Below are 19294 nucleotides of genomic sequence, written 5' to 3' on the forward strand. Positions count from 1 at the left end.
CTAATAAACAACAATTTTAGAGACTACCTTCTCAAACTGTTTATTAGAAAGAATTTGTGGCTGACTTGCTGACAGCAGGCATCCCTCAGAGTTCAGATATTACAGGAGAAAGTTAAAAGTTTGAATGATGAGAGCACCTTGCGAAAGTAAAGCCATTGCTATACTCATAGCTACTCCACTTGTATGAAACCCTTATTAGGGAAGCTATCACATGTTGCTTTCCCCGTACTAATGGTATAATTTTTATATTGTTTTTACCATCAGTTAGCTTGATAATACTGAAGGGGATGAAATTAGCTAATTACTAATTACGAAATAAAGTATTTTTTAAAAAACAAAACTAGAGCCTACACAGGAAAACAGTATCCTCTGAGTCCTTATAGACATTAAGAGCAACATCAGTGAATGGCCTGTGTGGTGTTGGCACCTCTGTGAATATAGAATACACTGAGGTGACAAAAGTCATGGGATACCTCCTAATATCATGTTGGACCTCCTTTTGCCTGGTGCAGTGCAGCAACTCAATGTGCATGGAAGTCTCCTGCAGAAATATTGAGCTATGCTGCCTCTATAGCCATCTGTAATTGCGAAAGTGTTACCAGTGCAGCGTTTTGTGTGCAAATTGACCTCACAATTATTTCATAAATGTTCAATGGGATCCATGTCGTATGATCTGGGAGGCCAAACCATTCGCTTGAACTGTCTAGGATGTTCTTCAATTCTTCAAACATGCAGTGAACAATTGTGGCTCATCTTTAAAAATTCGATTGTTGTTTGGGAACATGAAATCTGTGAATGGCTTCAGATAGGCTCCAACTAGCCAAACATAACCATTTACAATCTATGATTGGTTCAGTTGGACCAGAGGGCCCAGTCCATGTAAACACAGCCCAAACCATTATGGAGCCACCACCAGCTTGCACAGTGCCTTGTTGACAACTGAGTCCTTGGCTTCCTGGGGCCTGCAGCACACCCAAACCCTAGTGTCAGCCCTTACTAACTAAAATCAGTTCTCATCTGACCAGGTCATGGTTTTCCAGTCATCCAGAGTCCAGCCAATAATGTCATGAGCCCAGGGGGAGGCACTGCAGGCATTGTTGTGCTGTTAGTGAAGGCACATCAGTCATCTGCTGCCATAATCTATTAGCACCAAATTTCACCACACCATCCTAATGGATATGTTCATTATATATTCCACATTGATTTCTGCAATTATTTGATGCAGTGTTGCTTGTCTTCTAACACTGACAATTCTGTATAAACACCGCTGCTCTTGGTCATTACGTGAAGGCCATCGACCACTGTATTTTTTGTAGTGAGAAGTAATGCCTGAATTTTGCAATTCTCGGCATGCACTTGACACTGTGGATCTCAGAATATTGAATTTCCTAATGATTTCTGAAATTGAATGTCCCATGCATGAAGCTCCAACTGCCATTCCATATTCAAAGTTTGTTAATTCCCATATTGGGGCCATAAGCATGTCGGAAACCTTTTCACATGAATCACTTGAGAAAAAATGGCAGCACTTCCAATGTACTGCCTTTTTATAACTAGAGTGTGTGATACTGCTGCCATCTGCATATGTGCATATTGCTATCCCACGACTTTCGTCACTTCATTGTATGTGTAACATAGTGAGTTACTATAAGTAATACTCTGAGTTAGTCCTTCCAAGACTGAAATGAAGCCAATACCAATTACCAACTGCCAGAAGGGAGAAAGGCTGATAAGTACAGTGCAGATGATGCAACTTCCAATATGCTGGCAGCCACAATAGGAAACAATAGTTCTAGCTTTCAGTAAAACATGTTACTTCTTCATATAAGAAAGAGAATTATTGGGGAAGCTTTAAATTTGGCGAGAAGGGGTAATTTATTCATATTGTAGGTGGAGATTGAGCCACCTGTTGCAAGAAGAAATGGAAGATAACATTTGAAGCTTAATCTTTGCATCCATTCATTCCCATAAAAATAGGGTCCCTACTGCCTCCTCTTCGTCTTTTCTAATCTCCAAAATAAACCATTCCCACTGTCCCTACAATTCCTCCCTGAAGCATATACAATGTGATGACCAGTACTAACCTTTAGGTGATGCAGCTTCTAGTACTACCAATAGCAACACTTACAGTAGGAAATAAAACTTGCAGCTTTCAGTGTAATATGTTCCTTCTTCAGAGGAAGTAAAAGGGGATTGGTAGAAGTTGGAAAATGGTGATGGTGATGGTGTGAGGCAAGGGCAGAGAGGAGGGAGGGAGGAGGGGGGGGGGTAATTAGGTCTCTACAATGAAGGGACCCGCCACTTTTGAGGTAATATAGCCCCAAAAATTACATCATCTTCAAACCATATAAAGTAAGCCTTGTTTTCAGCAGAAGGGCAGAACTGTGTTACAGATTTTGACACAAAGAAATAAAGGCAGTTTCTCAGAATCCTGCTTATGTGAAATTACATTCAGTGACTGTCCCGGTCACTATTTACAGGTCAAACTAGCCATAACTTCTACATTAGATACAAAGAACTTAAGAGTGTTTTCTAATATGAAGAGGAGGCAAGCCCACAGTTCTTTGAGGTACGTCTTATCTAACTGAATTCATTCATTCATGAATACTGTGTAACACTAACTTCAGTCTTGATAATGGCCTCAGTTAGGTGAAGAAGTGTCCACAGTTTGTTCAGATATGTTATATCCAACTGAGACCACTCCTCCACTCATTCATGATTAGATCCCATAGATCTAAAAATTTGTGGGGCTGTCTGCTGCATTTCACTCACTGTTCCGAACAGTCACAGAAATTTTCTATGAGATTAAGATTAGGCAGTTTGCAGTTTGGCAGACCACACTATTTTCAAACTGTTAGCCACTGACCAATTGCCTTGTTGGTTGATATCTTGAACACATGCAACTTTCAGAATGAGATTTTCACTCTGCAGCGGAGTGTGCGCTGATATATCAGCGCACACTCCGCTGCAGAGTGAAAATCTCATTCTGGAAACATCTCCCAGGCTGTGGCTAAGCCATGTCTCCGCAATATCCTTTCTTTCAGGAGTGCTAGTTCTGCAAGTTTCGCAGGAGAGCTTCTGTAAAGTTTGGAAGGTAGGAGACGGATACTGGCAGAAGTAAAGCTGTGAGTACCGGGCGTGAGTCGTGCTTCGGTAGCTCAGATGGTAGAGCACTTGCCCGCGAAAGGCAAAGGTCCCGAGTTCGAGTCTCGGTCGGGCACACAGTTTTAATCTGCCAGGAAGTTTCACATGCAACTTTGTGTGCTGCTGTGAAGAATGGTTATTTTTGAGATACTCACTCTCCATGTCCATTGCATACAGTCCCTTCACAATGTTCACTTGGAAACCGACTGAACTCGATCCACATTCACAGACAGTAGCACTCCAGGTTTGGTTTTGACTTCATTTGTCACTGACAAGGTGGTCAACTTCATTCACAGTGTAGTCATAGGCACATCTGACCATGGCAGCTCCTTCTTGACACACTCTGATCCTTCCTTCCTGCCCAGTGTCCTGTACCCATCCAATATCAAGTCAGCACTGGGATGGTACTTCTCTTGTGGTATTGAGAAACAACCATACCTAGAGATAGGCCAATATTATGATCAGGTCACCACTCCCAAAGGCATTTAAAAGCTACTGCCAGTTTCTCTCTCCCCCTGCCCCCCTCCATAAGGAGGAATCCATGCACCCATTCTATCTGCATCTAGTATACTTTCTCTGTCAAATGTGTCGTCATTTTACAAAGTGTTGTGCATCGTGTATCTTATACAAGACACAGCAACCAGCATGATATTTACGTAGGTGGACATGGAAAACCACCTAAAAACCACATCCAGGCTGGCCAGTACACCAAATCTTGTCATTAATTCAAGTGGCAGAGAGCCGATGTGATTCCCCATGTCGTTTGGGTGATTTAATGTATTTTGCTAATTCAGGAGGTCTGACATTGTCATGTCTCCACATTAAGGCATCTTACTACATTGATTCTATACAACTGATGAATATACTAAACATTTCACTGCCGTGACATACATCATGCATCATGGCCAACAGTTACCAGTTCCAAAACAACCAGTGTGACTTTTAAATGGGTGACTAATATTTTGTGCAGTGAGCTTGTTAAATGTATTGTATTTCAGAAAATTTGAATACCCTTCTAGGTATCTGCTTTTTATGGTTGTTCAGTTATTAAACTTTTCTTTTCTAATCAAGTGCTAATTTGTGTATTAAACAATGATACAATTTGTCTAGTAGCTTTAAAAATAATTACCATCAGTGAACTAATGTTTTCCAGTGTCATGAGCATCAGCTTTCATTAAGTCAGTTTTACTCTTAAATAATTTTATTGCACATGTTTTCAGATATGTCATGGGTATCAGCTTATGACCATGGGAACACCATGTTAGCTGCTCTTCATCCCCCTTATTCTCTTATTATATGGGACATAAGAAACAAGACAAAGCTGTGGAAGAAGACATATACAGAAAATCTCGTGAGCTTCTCATTTGATCCATTTAATGCAATGAAGGTGGCATGTGAGTTTGCTGTTAAAAACTAAACATCTGCTTTTGCTTAAAGTGTTGCATTTTAAATTACAATTTATTTCTACAAATATTCAGTTATGTAATATGTGGATAAAATACAGTATTTGAAGTGTATTGAGAGCATGAAATACTAGACTATACTAACCAAGTATGAAATTGTCCTTCCTTAATTTGTGTTATGCTGTTATATGAATGTTGTGTTGTCTTATTCATAGTTGACAGTGTACAGGCACATGAAAGTTAGACAGGCATAAATTAGAAATAACCTATTCAAAAGACTTTGTACATTTCTATCTATACTATGTACATTATACAAGAACCAAGAGGGAATAACAGGAAGATAAAAGAGCAAGATAAAAGGCTTTCAGTTCGAAAGTGCGGAAGACAAGGATGAAGTTTCTCTCTTCCTCTGTTCCATCTGTATGTTGAAGCAATGAAAGAAATAAAAGAAAGCTTTAGACGAAAGTTTAAAATTTAGGAGGAAATGATATCAGTGATGAGATTTGCTAAATACATTGGAGTACTTGATGAGTGGAATGAACAGTGTACTGTCCACAGAATGTGTATGGAGAATAAATCAAAGAAAAATGAAAGTATTGAAGAGCAGCAGATATGAGATTAGCAACAAGTAAATGAAGTGATGGAATTATGTCAGCTGGGAAGTGAAACAAGGAGAACACAAGAGACAGACTGACATGGACAAAGAGATCATTCCTTGTAAAAAGAAGTCTAAAGGTACTATACACAATCATTAGTAGGGGAAAGAAATTGTGAGTACGAATTGGAACCTAAATTGTGTGAAAGTGCATAATCAACTGCTGCAAAAGTGGAAAAGAACAAAATATTTGAAATGTGATATTACAGAAGAATGCTGGAAATTTAGTGAACTTGATAGGAGGTTCTAGAACCGGTGAAGAAAGGAATGTATGGAAAACTATAAAGGAAGAGGAGGAGGACAGTGTAATGGGATATGTATTAATGCACCAGGAAATAACTTGAATAGTACTAGAGGAAGCAGCAAAGGGCAGATTTGATGTGGAACTAACTGCCAATTGATGTATATATGCAGGCTTACATCTTGGTATCTTAAGCTGACATTTCCATATGAATATCCTGATATTTCACCTGCATGAGTAGCTTTCATTGTCAAAGATTCTGAATTATTATAACTTTCAGAAAGCATTTTTGGACAATACTCTCAGAAAATATGTTATTTTTATGTAACTGAAGCTTAAAAATCCTTAAATTTCATGATTTGGTTACGTGATGGAACATGATCCGTTATCGGCTGAAGCTATAGTGACGTCACAGGTTAAGAGTAAGATTAAGCTATATATCTGTCACAGGAGTGTTAGCCAAAGTTACTAGTGTTTTCCATACTTTTTATGCAAACAGTTTAGTTATTTAGGATAGAAAATGCATTTACAGCTTTTATGTAACAATGGAAAGGAATTTTGTGAAGACTTTTAGTGGTAAACTTCCTGAAGTTGATTCATTTATGGTCTCTTTGTTCTTCAAAAACAACCCATATTTTTATGTTCCAGAAATAGGAAACGTGAAAACTGCATTGCATGGTAACTGGGTGGAAATAGTGTGACACAGCAGTAAGTTGCAGAATTGTCTTAAAACTGAGGGAATCTGCAATTTGATTATTTGCTTGGACCATGCTGCAAAATTTTTTGAGGACATCTTGTGAAAGCATGCGCAATAAAACACAGTGGAAACTTTTTCATTCAGAAGATAATTATGACTGTTAATTGCTATTGTTATTGCCAAAACTACTCATGTTTTCAAATTTTCATCCCATGTAATGGCACTCATAGGAAGTTGCAGAGTATCATTGTTTTCCCTCAACAGCTTTGCACATTATAGTTTTTCTGTTCCTCCAGGTCATTAATTTAAACCACCTGAAAATTATGTATGAATGCAAGGTTTTGCGGCGATATGAATCAATAAAATTTTCTCGAGCTTCCAGCCATGTCAGGCGGTTAAAATCCCGTGAGCTTTCGACTGAGCTCTCCTCAGTCATTGTCAAGTGGTAAGAATGACTGCTGTGTTGCTGTGGCCACATTGTTATATAGTCGTACTGCTGGATGTGACGTCACTGGTGCTCTCTTCCTCGCCATATTTGGTAATGTTTTCATCCAGTGTCTGTCACGCCTGTTTTAACCTTTCTATGGCCGGGTCCCAGGCTGTGCTGAGCTGCAAACCGCTGTCCTTGTTGATCGCATTTTCAGAGGTTTTTATTTCAATAGCTTCTTTTATGACACTATCGCAAAATCCCTTCGTCCTCATAATGACAGATGTTTCGTCGAATAGAATTTGGTGTCCATTTTGTAAGTGTGTTCTGCCACGGTTGATTTTTCTGGATAGCGTAGGTGTAAGCACCTTTCGTGTTCTGTCTGGCGTTGCTCCACAGTGTGTACTGTTTGGCCAACATAGTAATAACACACTGGCATGGTAGCTTATACACTCCAGGCATTCTAAGCCCTAGATCGTCCATCATAGGCCTCATGAACTGTCGAATTTTTGTGGCGGGCCTGAACACCGATGAAATGTTATATCTCTTCAGGAGTTAATAACCGAAAAATTATGTCTATAAAATATGCAGTAGAGCTTTAAAACATCTGTTGTTCTAATGAATACTTAACTGCTGCTGAAAAACAATGATTTAAGAGTGCTTAAGAAGGATCACCTTCCATTGCATTGTAATGTGCTAGTCTTATTACATTTCCTCATAACTTCCATGCAGTGCTCAATTTTCCCTTTGTCAGAATCATATAGTTTTATAACAGGTTCAGTTGAAACAGTTGGAGGGGCCAAATTATTGTATTCAATAGCTTACTTGCGAAGAATAATGTGGTCAGAAATCGTTAAACGATTTCTTCAGAATAAGAGGTATTTTGGGTTTGAAATACAGTTTCTTAACACCATCATTGTCATTCATCTCAAATGTATCAGGTGTAAAATGAAGCTAATAAATGGAAACAGATATTAAAAAGTATAATATGATATAGAATTTAAAGCTCTTACATAACTATGTTACTGAAAAAAAAATTGATCCAAATTGCGGATCTATCTTGTAAACATTGTCATTTGCGTTACAAATCCAACGTGACAACATGCCCATATGGTGTGTTTCCTTACATCAAAATAATACTCACAGAAAAAAACATAAGTAATGACCACTATCTCATTTGGATCTGTACCAGTGAGTTACAACCACATTTTAATCATCTTCTCCTTCTTTGTAACACTCAAAAACAATTTTTCAGGAATTTTTATAAATGTATTTGTACAATGTGGTATTACACACCATTTGTAACCTGTTTTCTGAAACATAAATTCCAAAACAAGAAATCATTGTGAATGGACTTCACAACAGTAGGAGTAGCTTGCTAGCTCAGGCATCACATGACTCAAATGGATTGTTTTATGGGCTTTCAAATTATTTGAATTTCATTTTCAACTTTTTTTAAACACTGAAATTCATGAGGAAAAAAACTTGTTATGAGCATAAAATGGCATGATTAACACTTTAAGATGATTCCCAGAGGGCACTAAAATATCCTGTTATTGTTAAAGTCATGAACATACCAACTGCTTTGAAATTAGATTCTGTGATTGCTATATCTAAATACTTATTCCTTTGTACTTGCCCAAATATTAGGATTTCCTCTGTTGTCGTGTTTGTGTTTTTATACATTTTTTAAACAAAAGGTAGGCAAAAAAACTGACACAGCTGGCAGCAACAGTGCATTTCTCATTTGGGGGGGGGGGGGGGGGGAGTATTCATAACAGGCTGAAGGCCATAAAGTTGTTATGAGTGTAATGTTCCTGATTGAAATTGCCTGTTTAGGTTAGTGTATATAACGTATGTCAATTTTTTTCATGTTACTTAGCTACTTAATTATCGTAGTTCAAATTGTTTCATTTATTTCGTATACTCAAAAGTACTGATTAATACAGATGGTTTGAGATATGAAGGCAATATGATTAATCTATTTGTGTCACTTTACAAAAATTTCAGTTGCCTGCTCTGATTGTATATTATTTGTTGATGACTTCACACTTGACAAAATTCCATCGTCAAATGGCCGAAAGTTCTACATTTCAAGTCCTCGATCAGTACAATCCACAAATACAAGCAAGAGTAGTTCATCAAATGTATCATCTGGGGTTGAAGAGAAACAACGTACCCGAGACAGACTGAGGAAACTTATGAAGGAGCTTGTTGTTGGTGAAAACAAGCCACGGTTAGTCAGTATCCATTTTCAAAAATACTTCCTTTGTAACTAATTTTTCCTTTTGTAATTTTTCATCACTGTTGTGTTCTTCTAATAATTTAAATTAGGTATTTTTTCCCTCGTAAGCACCGCGCGGTATGAGGCGCCTTGTCATGGTCCACATGACTACTCCCCCATCGGAAGATCAAGTCCTTAGCATAAATTAGTTTAAGTTAGATTAAGTACTGACCTCAGCAGTTTGGTCCCATAAGACCGTACCACTAATTTCCAATTTTTTCCCTCTTAAGTTCAGATAAGTAAAAGTTACTTTCCATAAACCAAAAAGATTGGGTTGGGCTGGTAGTGGGAGGAGGCAGTATGTAATATTGAACTAAAAGAGAGACTCAGCTTTATATAAGGGAGGCATATGAAGTATCCAGAAATTTCAGCCTATTAGAATCTCATCTTTGGAGAACATTAAACATAGAATAGTCCCACAATTTTATTTATCGTAGATTTGCTTCAGTCGTGAAATTGATGTTGTATAAGTTCAATCTCTGCATCTAAATACAAGGCTAATAGTTAATGATGTGTATGTAGCAAATTAGAGTTTAATAATTAAGAATAAAACCAGATAGTAGAAAACAAAGCACACCATGTGGTAGGTATACTACAGTGAAAGTTAATTCTATAATGAACTATAGTGTTAAACAGGAAACAAGTAATTTGAAGCAAAATGTGATTAAACAGGTATTGGAAAGAACATTTCATTCAGAGAGTGTGAAGAGAATGTATGCAATTTGTGGCAGTGTAGAGTAGTCATAAATTCCAGTGAGTCTTTGTAGAAAATGATCAAAGTAAAGGTAGGTGGGAAGGATAGTTGGGGAGGCCACTGAAGAGGCTTACATTTTAGCAAATGTTTGACATACAAGTTTCCTGTTGGAGCACTATTTTACATATGTTTATTTCTCAAATGCTGAAATGGAGAGATACTGGAAAGTGATGGAATGACCTCTCCATCATTAGTTTAAAGAAAGTTTATCACATTTCAAATTTCTTACTAAGCTGGGACTTTAACTTGGATTTAAGGGAAGTTATCTACCAGTTGGACTGAACTATGGAAAATTCTTGGATTGCTCGAAGCTTTATCTCATTAAAACCTGTGCTGTGAAAACGAGACAGTGGGAAACATCCACAAGAGGTTGAAAAAGGTGTATGGAGATTCTGCTGTTGATCACAGTACAGTTAGTTGGTGGGCAAGCAGGTTACGTGATGAAAGCGGGCACGGCAATTTTGAGGATTGTCCTCACAGCAGCAGGCCTCGTACTGCACACGCTCCAGACAATGTGCAGAGAGTTCACAAATTGGTGACTGCTGACAGACGCATCACAATGAACGAATTTTCACGCTATGTTGGGATAGGGGAAGGAAGTGTTTGCAGAATACTAGAAGTGTTGGTGTTAAAAAAGGGTTGTGCCATGTGGGTTCCCAGGATGTTGACAGTGGCTCACAAAGAAACAAAAAAAAATGGTATGCAGCGAACTTTTGGAACCGTACGAGAATTGTGGAGATGAATTTCTTGGAAGAATTGTGACAGGTGATGAAACATTGCTCCATCGTTTTTCACCAGAGACGAAGAGGCAGTCAGTGGAGCGGCATCATGTAAATTCACCCTACTAAAAAAAAAAAAAAAATTAAAACCACACCTTCTGCTGGAAAAGTTATGGCTACGGTGTTTTTCGATTCCGAAGGACTCTTGCTTGTGGACATCATGTCAAGTAGAACCACCATAAATTCTGATGCATATGTGATGACACTGAAGAAACTTCAAGCTCGACTGAGTTGTGTTCGACCACATCAGCAAAAGCATGATGTTTTGCTGTTGCACGACAATGTATGGCCACATGTCAGTCAAAAAACCATGGAAGCAATCACAAAACTCGGATGGACAATACTGAAACACCTGCCTTACAGTCTTGACTGGGCTCCATCTGACAATCATCTCTTGGCAAACTGAAAGACTCTCTTCGAGAAACAAGGTTTGAAGATGACGACACTCTTGTGCATGCTGCCAAACAGTGGCTCCAACAGGTTGGTCCAAAATTTTTACCATGCGGGTATACAGGCGCTGGTTCCAAGTGGTGTAAGGCAGTTGAGAGGGATGGAAATTATGTGGAGAAATGAAAATATTGTTCCTAAAGGATGTAACTACACACTGTAAAATTGTAAAAAAATGTAGAATAAAAGATGGATTTAAAAAATAGTGTGCATTTCTTTTGGAGTGACCCTCGTAGATAGTCTGTCGCTGACTGTTGAGACTCTTATACTAGTTAAACAAGTGTATAAGACTGGTCATTACTTGTGGAGGCACTTTAATATAAATTACCCAGGCTCATGATCAATGTTTCTGTACTTGTTTTTGCTATGATTTTTTTGAGAGCTGAAATGGATGGTAATGCATTTTGTGGGAACAAATATTGCTATGAGGCTGTGGAGCAGCAGAAATGGTTTAGGTTATTTTAGAGCTGTATGAAAGACTATGATGGTAAGACACTCCAAAATAAATGCACCTGTGAAGTACAATCCATTTAATTTAGGGATATATATTTTCTGTAAATAGCTGTGGGACACTGTAAGATAATTCCTCTTGTAAAGTGGTATCAGATTTGTTCTAGTGTACCAGCAGTGATAACTCGGATATTCTTCACAGAATAAAATAATGGGCTGCTTATTGAGAAAGTGATTGTTATTGTTAGAGAAATTATGTGTGTGTAATTTGTTTTGTTTGTTACTAGATCATTTTGCACCATGATATTTGATATGTATCTCCTGTGCAATACAGAAATATTTATGTGCAAGAACACTTCAGCACTGATTTTACAAATACATCTAAAGTGTGAGTAATTTAGGTGTGGAAGTAAATTGAAACGGAAACTACTTTTAGAGCCCCATTGCATCGCTAAGTAGTGTATGTACCTGCAGTAGGCAAGATTTTGCTTCTGTGTAATTTAGTATGGTCACATCATAACTAAAATCAAATCTAAGCCGGCTTATCAGTGAAGTATAACACACAGCTCTGAAAGCTCGTTTATTACAAACGCCAATGTACATCCAGAACAGAACAGAACTGAGCTCCTGGGTGAAGGGTACTGTGAGTTATACAAACATAAGAAATTTCGAGAATTTTTCTGGAAATGACAAATACTAAATTACAAATAATTACTAGTGGTCAGGATTGTATTTGCAAGCTGCAGCATGCCTGCCCTCAACTCTATCCGCTACATAACACTGCATGTTTCACAGCTTGTAGCATTATTGTGACTCTCTGAAAAACAGTGACCTGCTGTTTCAGGAGTTCTCTTTAGAGCAGACTAGAGCACTCTGGATTTATTTCTTGTCAGTTGTCAATGGTCCTCTGTGCGGCAGCACAGGAAGATTCTTGTGTTCTGGTCATGTTGTCACATCATCTTCATTATGATGAGCATTGACATGGCCCCTTCCGGTGGAGGTTCACAATCGTCAAGTGAGACTGCAATTTCCTTGAAAGAGAAGCATCCATTGCTTATCTGCACCTCAGTAGTGTAGTTGGGTTTATTACAGAGGACATGGATGATTTCTCTGTGTTTTCGTCTTCTTGATGAAAAGTCCTAATTCTTGACTCTTTAGTTTACATCTCACAAGAGACAAAGGATACAGTGCAGCCCAAAGTAGCACTTCAGCAATTTTTCTTATAGTCTCACTTTCCACACAGCCCTCTTGGTGAATCTCTTTGGTGTCCAGGTTCTCCATGTAAGCTAGCTGTCTTGCTTCTTTAGTCCTGGTGATGGGGTGTTTCATATAATCACCCTGAGTATCGTCCAGTTGAAATGGGAGCAGTACATTCATTGTTGTTTGGTCCTCACGACTGTGGAGTGGAAAGAATGGGTTTGAAGCCTATAATGTCTTGTTCGCTTTGTTGTATGCTAATGTCTTAATACGCAGTATTTTATCCCGGTACCTGTCTGTTTGACCTCAACTTTCATTGATACCATATCTACCAACATTTTATTGAAGTGTTTTGTGAGACCATTTATGTGTGGGTCATAGGTTGTCATGAGATTCTCTCTGATACTTGTTTGAGTGGAAAACTTTTGCACGATCAGAGATCGTCACTCAGGGTGCTCAGTGCATCAAAATGGCGTCTTGCAATTTCAGGAGCTTCAGCAGTTGGTACAGCTTTGTTGACAGCGTAGCTGGTCAAGTAGTCAGTGTAGATTATTGTACATTGATTCCCAATTGTTGACTTTTGCAAACTCCACAGATAGGCAATTCCAGTTTGGTGGAATTAGTACCAGATTCCCTAGATGTAAGTGTGACATGTCCTTTGTCGCTGGAATTCCTTACAGTGGCTCACATAGTGTCCCATGGATCAGTAGAGATCACTTTAACGATACCTGCATTTGATCCTGTCTATAGTCCTCATGAATCCCACGTGACCAGGTGTTGGACAGTCATGAGAAAACTTCAGGATAGCTTGGCTGTAGATGAACTGGGATTGCAAACCGTCATGTTCTGTTTATTAATTGGAATTTTCCTGTGGCCAGTTCTTCATTCTTTGGTTTTCAGCAATGCTGGATCTTTTTTTTTGCTCAGAATCAATATCATTTAATGTAGTGATGACTCAGTTATTGTTCATGCTGCTGCGTTCTGCCACAGTATTGCTTGAAAAGCAGTTGGCATCCTTTTGTTTGGGTCAGATTTTGTATACCCCTGTAACATAATATTCCTGAAGCCTCAGTGCACATCTCAACAGTTCACCTGATGGATCCTTCAGGTTAGTCAGCCATCATAGAGAATGGTGATTCATCACAATGTTGAATGGTTTGCCAAATAAATATGACCAGAGCTTGTTGATGACCCAAACAAATGCTTGGCATTCTTTCTCAGCTGGTGAATAATACCTCTCGGACTTGGAAGTATAATCTGCAAGAATAACAATCACCTTTTCAGCTGTATCCTGAATTTGTACCAGAAAACATGTATCTAATAACCGCTAGTGTTAGTGTGAAGGTCCATTGTGGTGTTCTCGTCATATAATGCTATACTCCAATAAAATTACTTTGTGATTGACATTTCAGCAAGTCGAGTGGTAGGGGTCAGCTGCCATCCAGTAGTGGTTCCTTCTCAAGCACAATGTGCTTGCTGTGTTGCCTGTTATTTAGATATGCGCAGTATATTGTAAAGTGTGGCTGGCTGCACCCCAACAACTCTGACACACCACAGAAATATGTCAGACACAGAGTATTTGTATTCAGAATATAGGACTGGATAATATTTTAGTGCCTGCTTAAGGACAAGAAAAGATCTTTTTTGCATCTTATTCGAGGAACATTTAGTGTCTCCCTTCAGTAGTTCTTGCAAGGGTTGTGCCTTGATACAGAACCTATTTACAAATCACGAATCACGACTGTATGAACACATTTCCAAGAAAACGTTTCACGCCATGAATGTGCCAAAGAGTCAGAAAATATGTGATTGTTTTTATTTTCTCTGGATTATGATGGACTCTTATCACTGTTTACTAGGTGCCCAAGATTTTGTATTCTAGATTGATGAAGAGGCATTCTTTCACATATTGCTCGAGGCCTGCAGTCCGAACACACTTCAGCATAGTTGTCGTGTGGCTTAGATGTTCTTCAGAAGTCTTCAAAAAAACATCATTATTCAAATGACAAAGACATGTCATCCATTTAAGCAGTGTCGTCTGTCATGTGTTTGAAGTTGGCTAGAGTGTTACACAGTCCAACTGACATAACTTTGAGCTTATAGAGGCCACAAGGAGTTATGCAGGCAATCTTTTCTGAGTCAGCCTGGTCGACCTCAACTTGCCAGTGGCCTGTCTTCACATCAATTGTTGAGAAATACCTTACTCCTTTTAAGCAGTGTAGGGTGTCAACAGTGTGTAGGCCTTTTTGTGTTTTTTGTTCTGTCATCGGTAGTCAACAGAGAAACATCGTGTACCATCCTTCTTCACAAAACTGCAGGAGGGGACCAAGGACACTCTGAAGGTTCAGTGATATCATCTTGTTGCATGTTGTCCATTTCCTACTAGGCAATGTGTCATTCATCTGGTGACAGCTTACACGAGTGCTTGTGGATGATCCCCAATGTTGGTAGAGTGTTTTACCATGCGCCACTTGGTTCGTGGATACTACTGGCACTCTGATAGTAGCTTCCTTCTTTGCATTGTCATTGGCAGTGGTGGAGCACAATTCTTCATCAGTGGCACTAAGTTGCCTCTAGTGGACTGGTTCAGCTGTCCTAAGCACACATCTTTACATGTGAGTTGTGGGTGATCTTGTCAGCTAGTGATACAAAGTTCTCTTTAACCATTTACATTGCTTATGACCATCGCTGACATGTAAATTTCTTTTGTGAGCATGAGTAGCTTTTTGCAGTCAACTTCACAGTTCAACAGAGCACCTTGATTGAGGACTGGAATTTGTCTTGTTGATGACAGCGGGATAACAATGTCTTCGATGTCAGAAAAATGTCCACAGCAATGTTTGTGTTGTGTGCTTTTTGAAATAGCTTCATTGATCTGGAGCACTGATATTCTGCAGTCTGACTGTTTAGATGCTTGCAAGAAGTCCCATCTAAGAATAACATAATGACGATATTCTGAAAAACAAATGACAAATCTGAAGGGCTGTGAAACTTCCTGGCAGATTAAAACTTTGTGCCGGACCGAGACTCGAACTCGGGACCTTTGCCTTTGCGGGCAAGTGTTCTACCAACTGAGCTACCCAAGCAGGACTCATGCCCCTGTAAAGTTTGGAAGGTAGGAGACGAGGTACCGGCAGAAGTAAAGCTGTGAGCACGGGGCGTGAGTCGTGCTTGGTTAGCTCAGTTGGTAGAGCACTTGCCCGCAAAAGGCAAAGGTCCCGAGTTCGAGTCTTGGTCCGGCACACATTTTTAATCTGCCAGGAAGTTTCATATCAGCGCACACTCCGTTGCGGAGTGAAAATCTCATTCTGAAGGGCTGTGTTTTGTAATTGATATTATTCTTGTTGGCTGGACATATTTCCCATCTGCAACTTTCAGCACATGCAATTTCATTTATGGAACAGTGTCTTCTTTAGCTGCTTTTACTGGTATAGCAGTAAATTATTCTTTCTCTTTGTCCAGTAATGAATTATTTCGTGAATTTTTGTACTTGAGAGACGAAAAACTTCAAATTCCTAGGGATATAATAAAATTATTTCTAATTTAGTGACGGTCAAGTTTTGCAGTATGGTATTGCGATACCTGTAAATTTCTCTCGCGAATGAAAGAAGTGAATCTGCAACAATTGTTAAAAGCTGTAAAAGAGCCTAAAGTCACTTTTATTGTTTGAGTGAATATCATTCAGTGTAAAAGTAATATAAGTGCAATGATGATTGTTACAACAATAAATATTACTTGACAAGGTCAGAAAAATTTGAGTTTCCAGACTACCACATTTCGTAAGTAACAAGTTAATAAACTACTTTAGTATGAATTTATTGAAGTAAGCATAGCTCAGTCTTGTTCACGGTCCAGTATGTCATGAGTGCCTCTTAAACACTCTTCGTACACTTAAACTGCTGCTTCAGCATTCTTCTCAGTAAGCTTTTTCACCAAAGATGATATGCTGTTCAACAGTTTTCAGTTTGCTTTATGGTAATTTGTATGGCGGCATGTCTCTCACACTGGTATATAGATGATACACATTTCCTCTTCTGCCTTGTTTTTATGCTCTGTAAAATCCTGATACCCTTCTTGCTGGTACACCCTGCATGCTTCTGGTCTTAAAAGAATGACTAGTGTATGGGTAGCTTAAATAATTTCAAATCACATAACTCCCTTTAACATATGTAATCGGCATGTAACTGAAGCAGTGCACAAACTGCTGAAGAGTGAAAAATTCATTCTGGGAGCACTGCAGCTGATAATTATACTTGTCACATTAGTCACAAGTGTCAGAACTAGGATGGTGAAAACTCAGATTAAATCATGTGTTGAAGGTTTATCAGTATGGTCATCCTTTCACAGATTCTTCATTTCTTTTTTCAGACAGTTCTCTGTAAAGTTTGTAGATGATGGCAGTGCTGAAGCTGCCTGGAGGTAGTTTATGTTTGAATTTTGAAGCTTGCTGTAATGTGAAATATGTATGGAAAATGACCTGATAAGATATGCTGTTCAACAGTTTACAGTTTGCTTTATGGTAATTTGTATGGTGGCATGTCTCTCACACTGGTCTATACATGATATCCCACTGCAGGATTTATGGTTAATGCTTGACTGAAATGGGTATCAAAGATATCTAGTGTCTTTCACAAGAACTCTTTGCAGATTCTAATGCCATTAAGTTTTATTGTTGGGCTGTGTTTCCTTACTATGCATATTGTATTCCCTCCTCTGTGTTATCACTTCTTGAGTTCAACAAGCCTGCCAGAAAAATTATCTGAAATATCTAAGGACTAAGTGCCCAAAAATTTGCAAATATTTCGTGCTCTTGTTTTTCAGAACCTTTGTCATTACACTTATACCTACATTTTTGGTTGTAGGCTTCATTTAGCATTGCAGATTATTCTTTTTGGTCATATCCATGCAGAATTTTCTAGCGTTTCACATTCAGCTTTGCTACTTCATATTTATGTCTCCTGGAGTCCTACATACATGTTCTTCCTCGGCTTCTTTAGTTTCTGTAAAGAACTGAAACGTCGGTGGTTGAAATATCAACATCATCAGATGCAGTACATTATGAATTCCGTCAACAGGAGGGACAGGTTTTAAACAGGCAGTTTACTATTACTGGGGTCAGTGTTAATATGTGTTTAGCTGTAGTTGAAGCACACATAAGGGAATGGTAGTAAATGTTTGTATATTTCCTTCTCATCTGTTATGTCTGTTATTTTCCTAACAAAAAGTCCTTGAAATATATCGAGGTGATACAAGCAGCACAAGTAAGAAGTTCACAGATGCACTGTATGTGTTACCTCTGTTCATATAGAAGTACTACAGTTGCAACTCTGTTCTCTGTTGCTCTCCATTCACACTACACATGTTCTATTTGGCATCTGTAGTTTGTACTGAAATGCAAAGTGACTAAGCACACTGCCAACTTTGTGTAGAAATATTCTTAACAAATTTTCATTTTATTGTCAGTATGGATAAAGGTTAGTTGTAAAATATTAAGTGAAATGTTATTAACACCTAACTTTTCAGACACCAGCAGTATCCTTAGATATTTCAGATAATTTTTCTGGCAGGCTTGTTGAACTCAAGAAGTGATAACACAGAGGAGGGAATACAATATGCATAGTAAGGAAACACAGCCCAACAATAAAACTTAATGGCATTAGAACCTGCAAAGAGTTCTTGTGAAAGACACTAGATATCTTTGATACCCATTTCAGTCAAGCATTAACCATAAATCCTGCAGTGGGATATCATTTTTCACATTTCCTCTCTCATTTTTCTCTTTGCCTCTCCCCCACCTTTTACACACACACACACGCACATGCACACACACACACACACACACACACACACACACACACACACACACACACCCCCTTTTTCAACACCTTCCTCTAGATCTACATCTGCCTAGCCAGTGAACAATGGTCACGATAACCAAAACCATATAACAGTTAAGAGCAGGAAGCTGTTTGTGGGTTTTTGTCATCTTTTTTGCATGTGACACTTACACAACTCAATGCCACACATTTTCAAGGTGGGACAGCATACACAGTATTGCCGCAAGATGTGGTACCTGTGATTGTGTAACCTCTGTGAATTGGTGTGCTGGTTTGGAGTAATGTGGTGTGCCACTAAGTAAGGAGCATGCTGTGATAATGCAGTATGACATTATGATGGGATAGAAGAAGACTGTGTTCAGGAGAGGTGTGCTTAACTTGTATGGTGAGGCTGGGAGCATTTGTAACTATCAAACTCTGCACCCTGTCTGGACATGACGTCTATTTAGTCTGGAAGTGCTCACAAAAAGTTTACAGCATTGTACATGTTTTTGCACATGCAGCACAAGCCATAGTTTATAGTGATCATCAATATGTGTAGATTAAGCTAGATACATGTTTGATTGCATGTGTAACTAACCGGTGAGAGGCAGTTTAATTGGATCCTTAATTTAAGTTAGATTAATTGATAAACCAAGGCATTTAAATGATGAACATGGTAGCTTGTGCTGGCAAAAGTTCACACACAACAATAATTGGATTACAAGAACTAGAATTTGTCAATTATAGTTAATTAACCAGTATTTTGCTTTGTTTTGCCCTTAATTTAAATATTGTTAGAGATACTTGACTTCTGGTTGCAGCAGTGAAAATTCTGATTGCAGCAGTGAAAAGAGAAGACAATTTTCTGCAAGATATTATTATTCAAGGCACAGAGAGCAAATACTGAAACTGACACTGCAGTTAAAATATGTATTTATTCAAATTTAATTTGGGGGCAAACTACTTAATGTAGAGTCAATGTAATATGCTGTTTTAT

At 38.5% G+C, this 19294-nt stretch overlaps 1 protein-coding gene across 2 annotated transcripts in view; it reads left to right on the forward strand.

Annotated features, from left to right (window-relative positions):
• The window catches only part of LOC126269161 (WD repeat-containing protein 11-like), a 220153-nt gene that overhangs the window by 45794 nt on the left and 155065 nt on the right, over positions 1 to 19294 (forward strand). For both annotated transcript variants that reach the window (XM_049973970.1, XM_049973972.1), the window contains exons 5-6: positions 4365 to 4538; positions 8578 to 8803. In XM_049973970.1, coding sequence (XP_049829927.1) covers positions 4365 to 4538; positions 8578 to 8803 — 400 coding nt within the window. The remainder of the gene's footprint in view (positions 1 to 4364; positions 4539 to 8577; positions 8804 to 19294) is intronic.

Source organism: Schistocerca gregaria, chromosome 1, assembly GCF_023897955.1.
Source record: "Schistocerca gregaria isolate iqSchGreg1 chromosome 1, iqSchGreg1.2, whole genome shotgun sequence".
Lineage (NCBI taxonomy): Eukaryota > Metazoa > Arthropoda > Insecta > Orthoptera > Acrididae > Schistocerca > Schistocerca gregaria.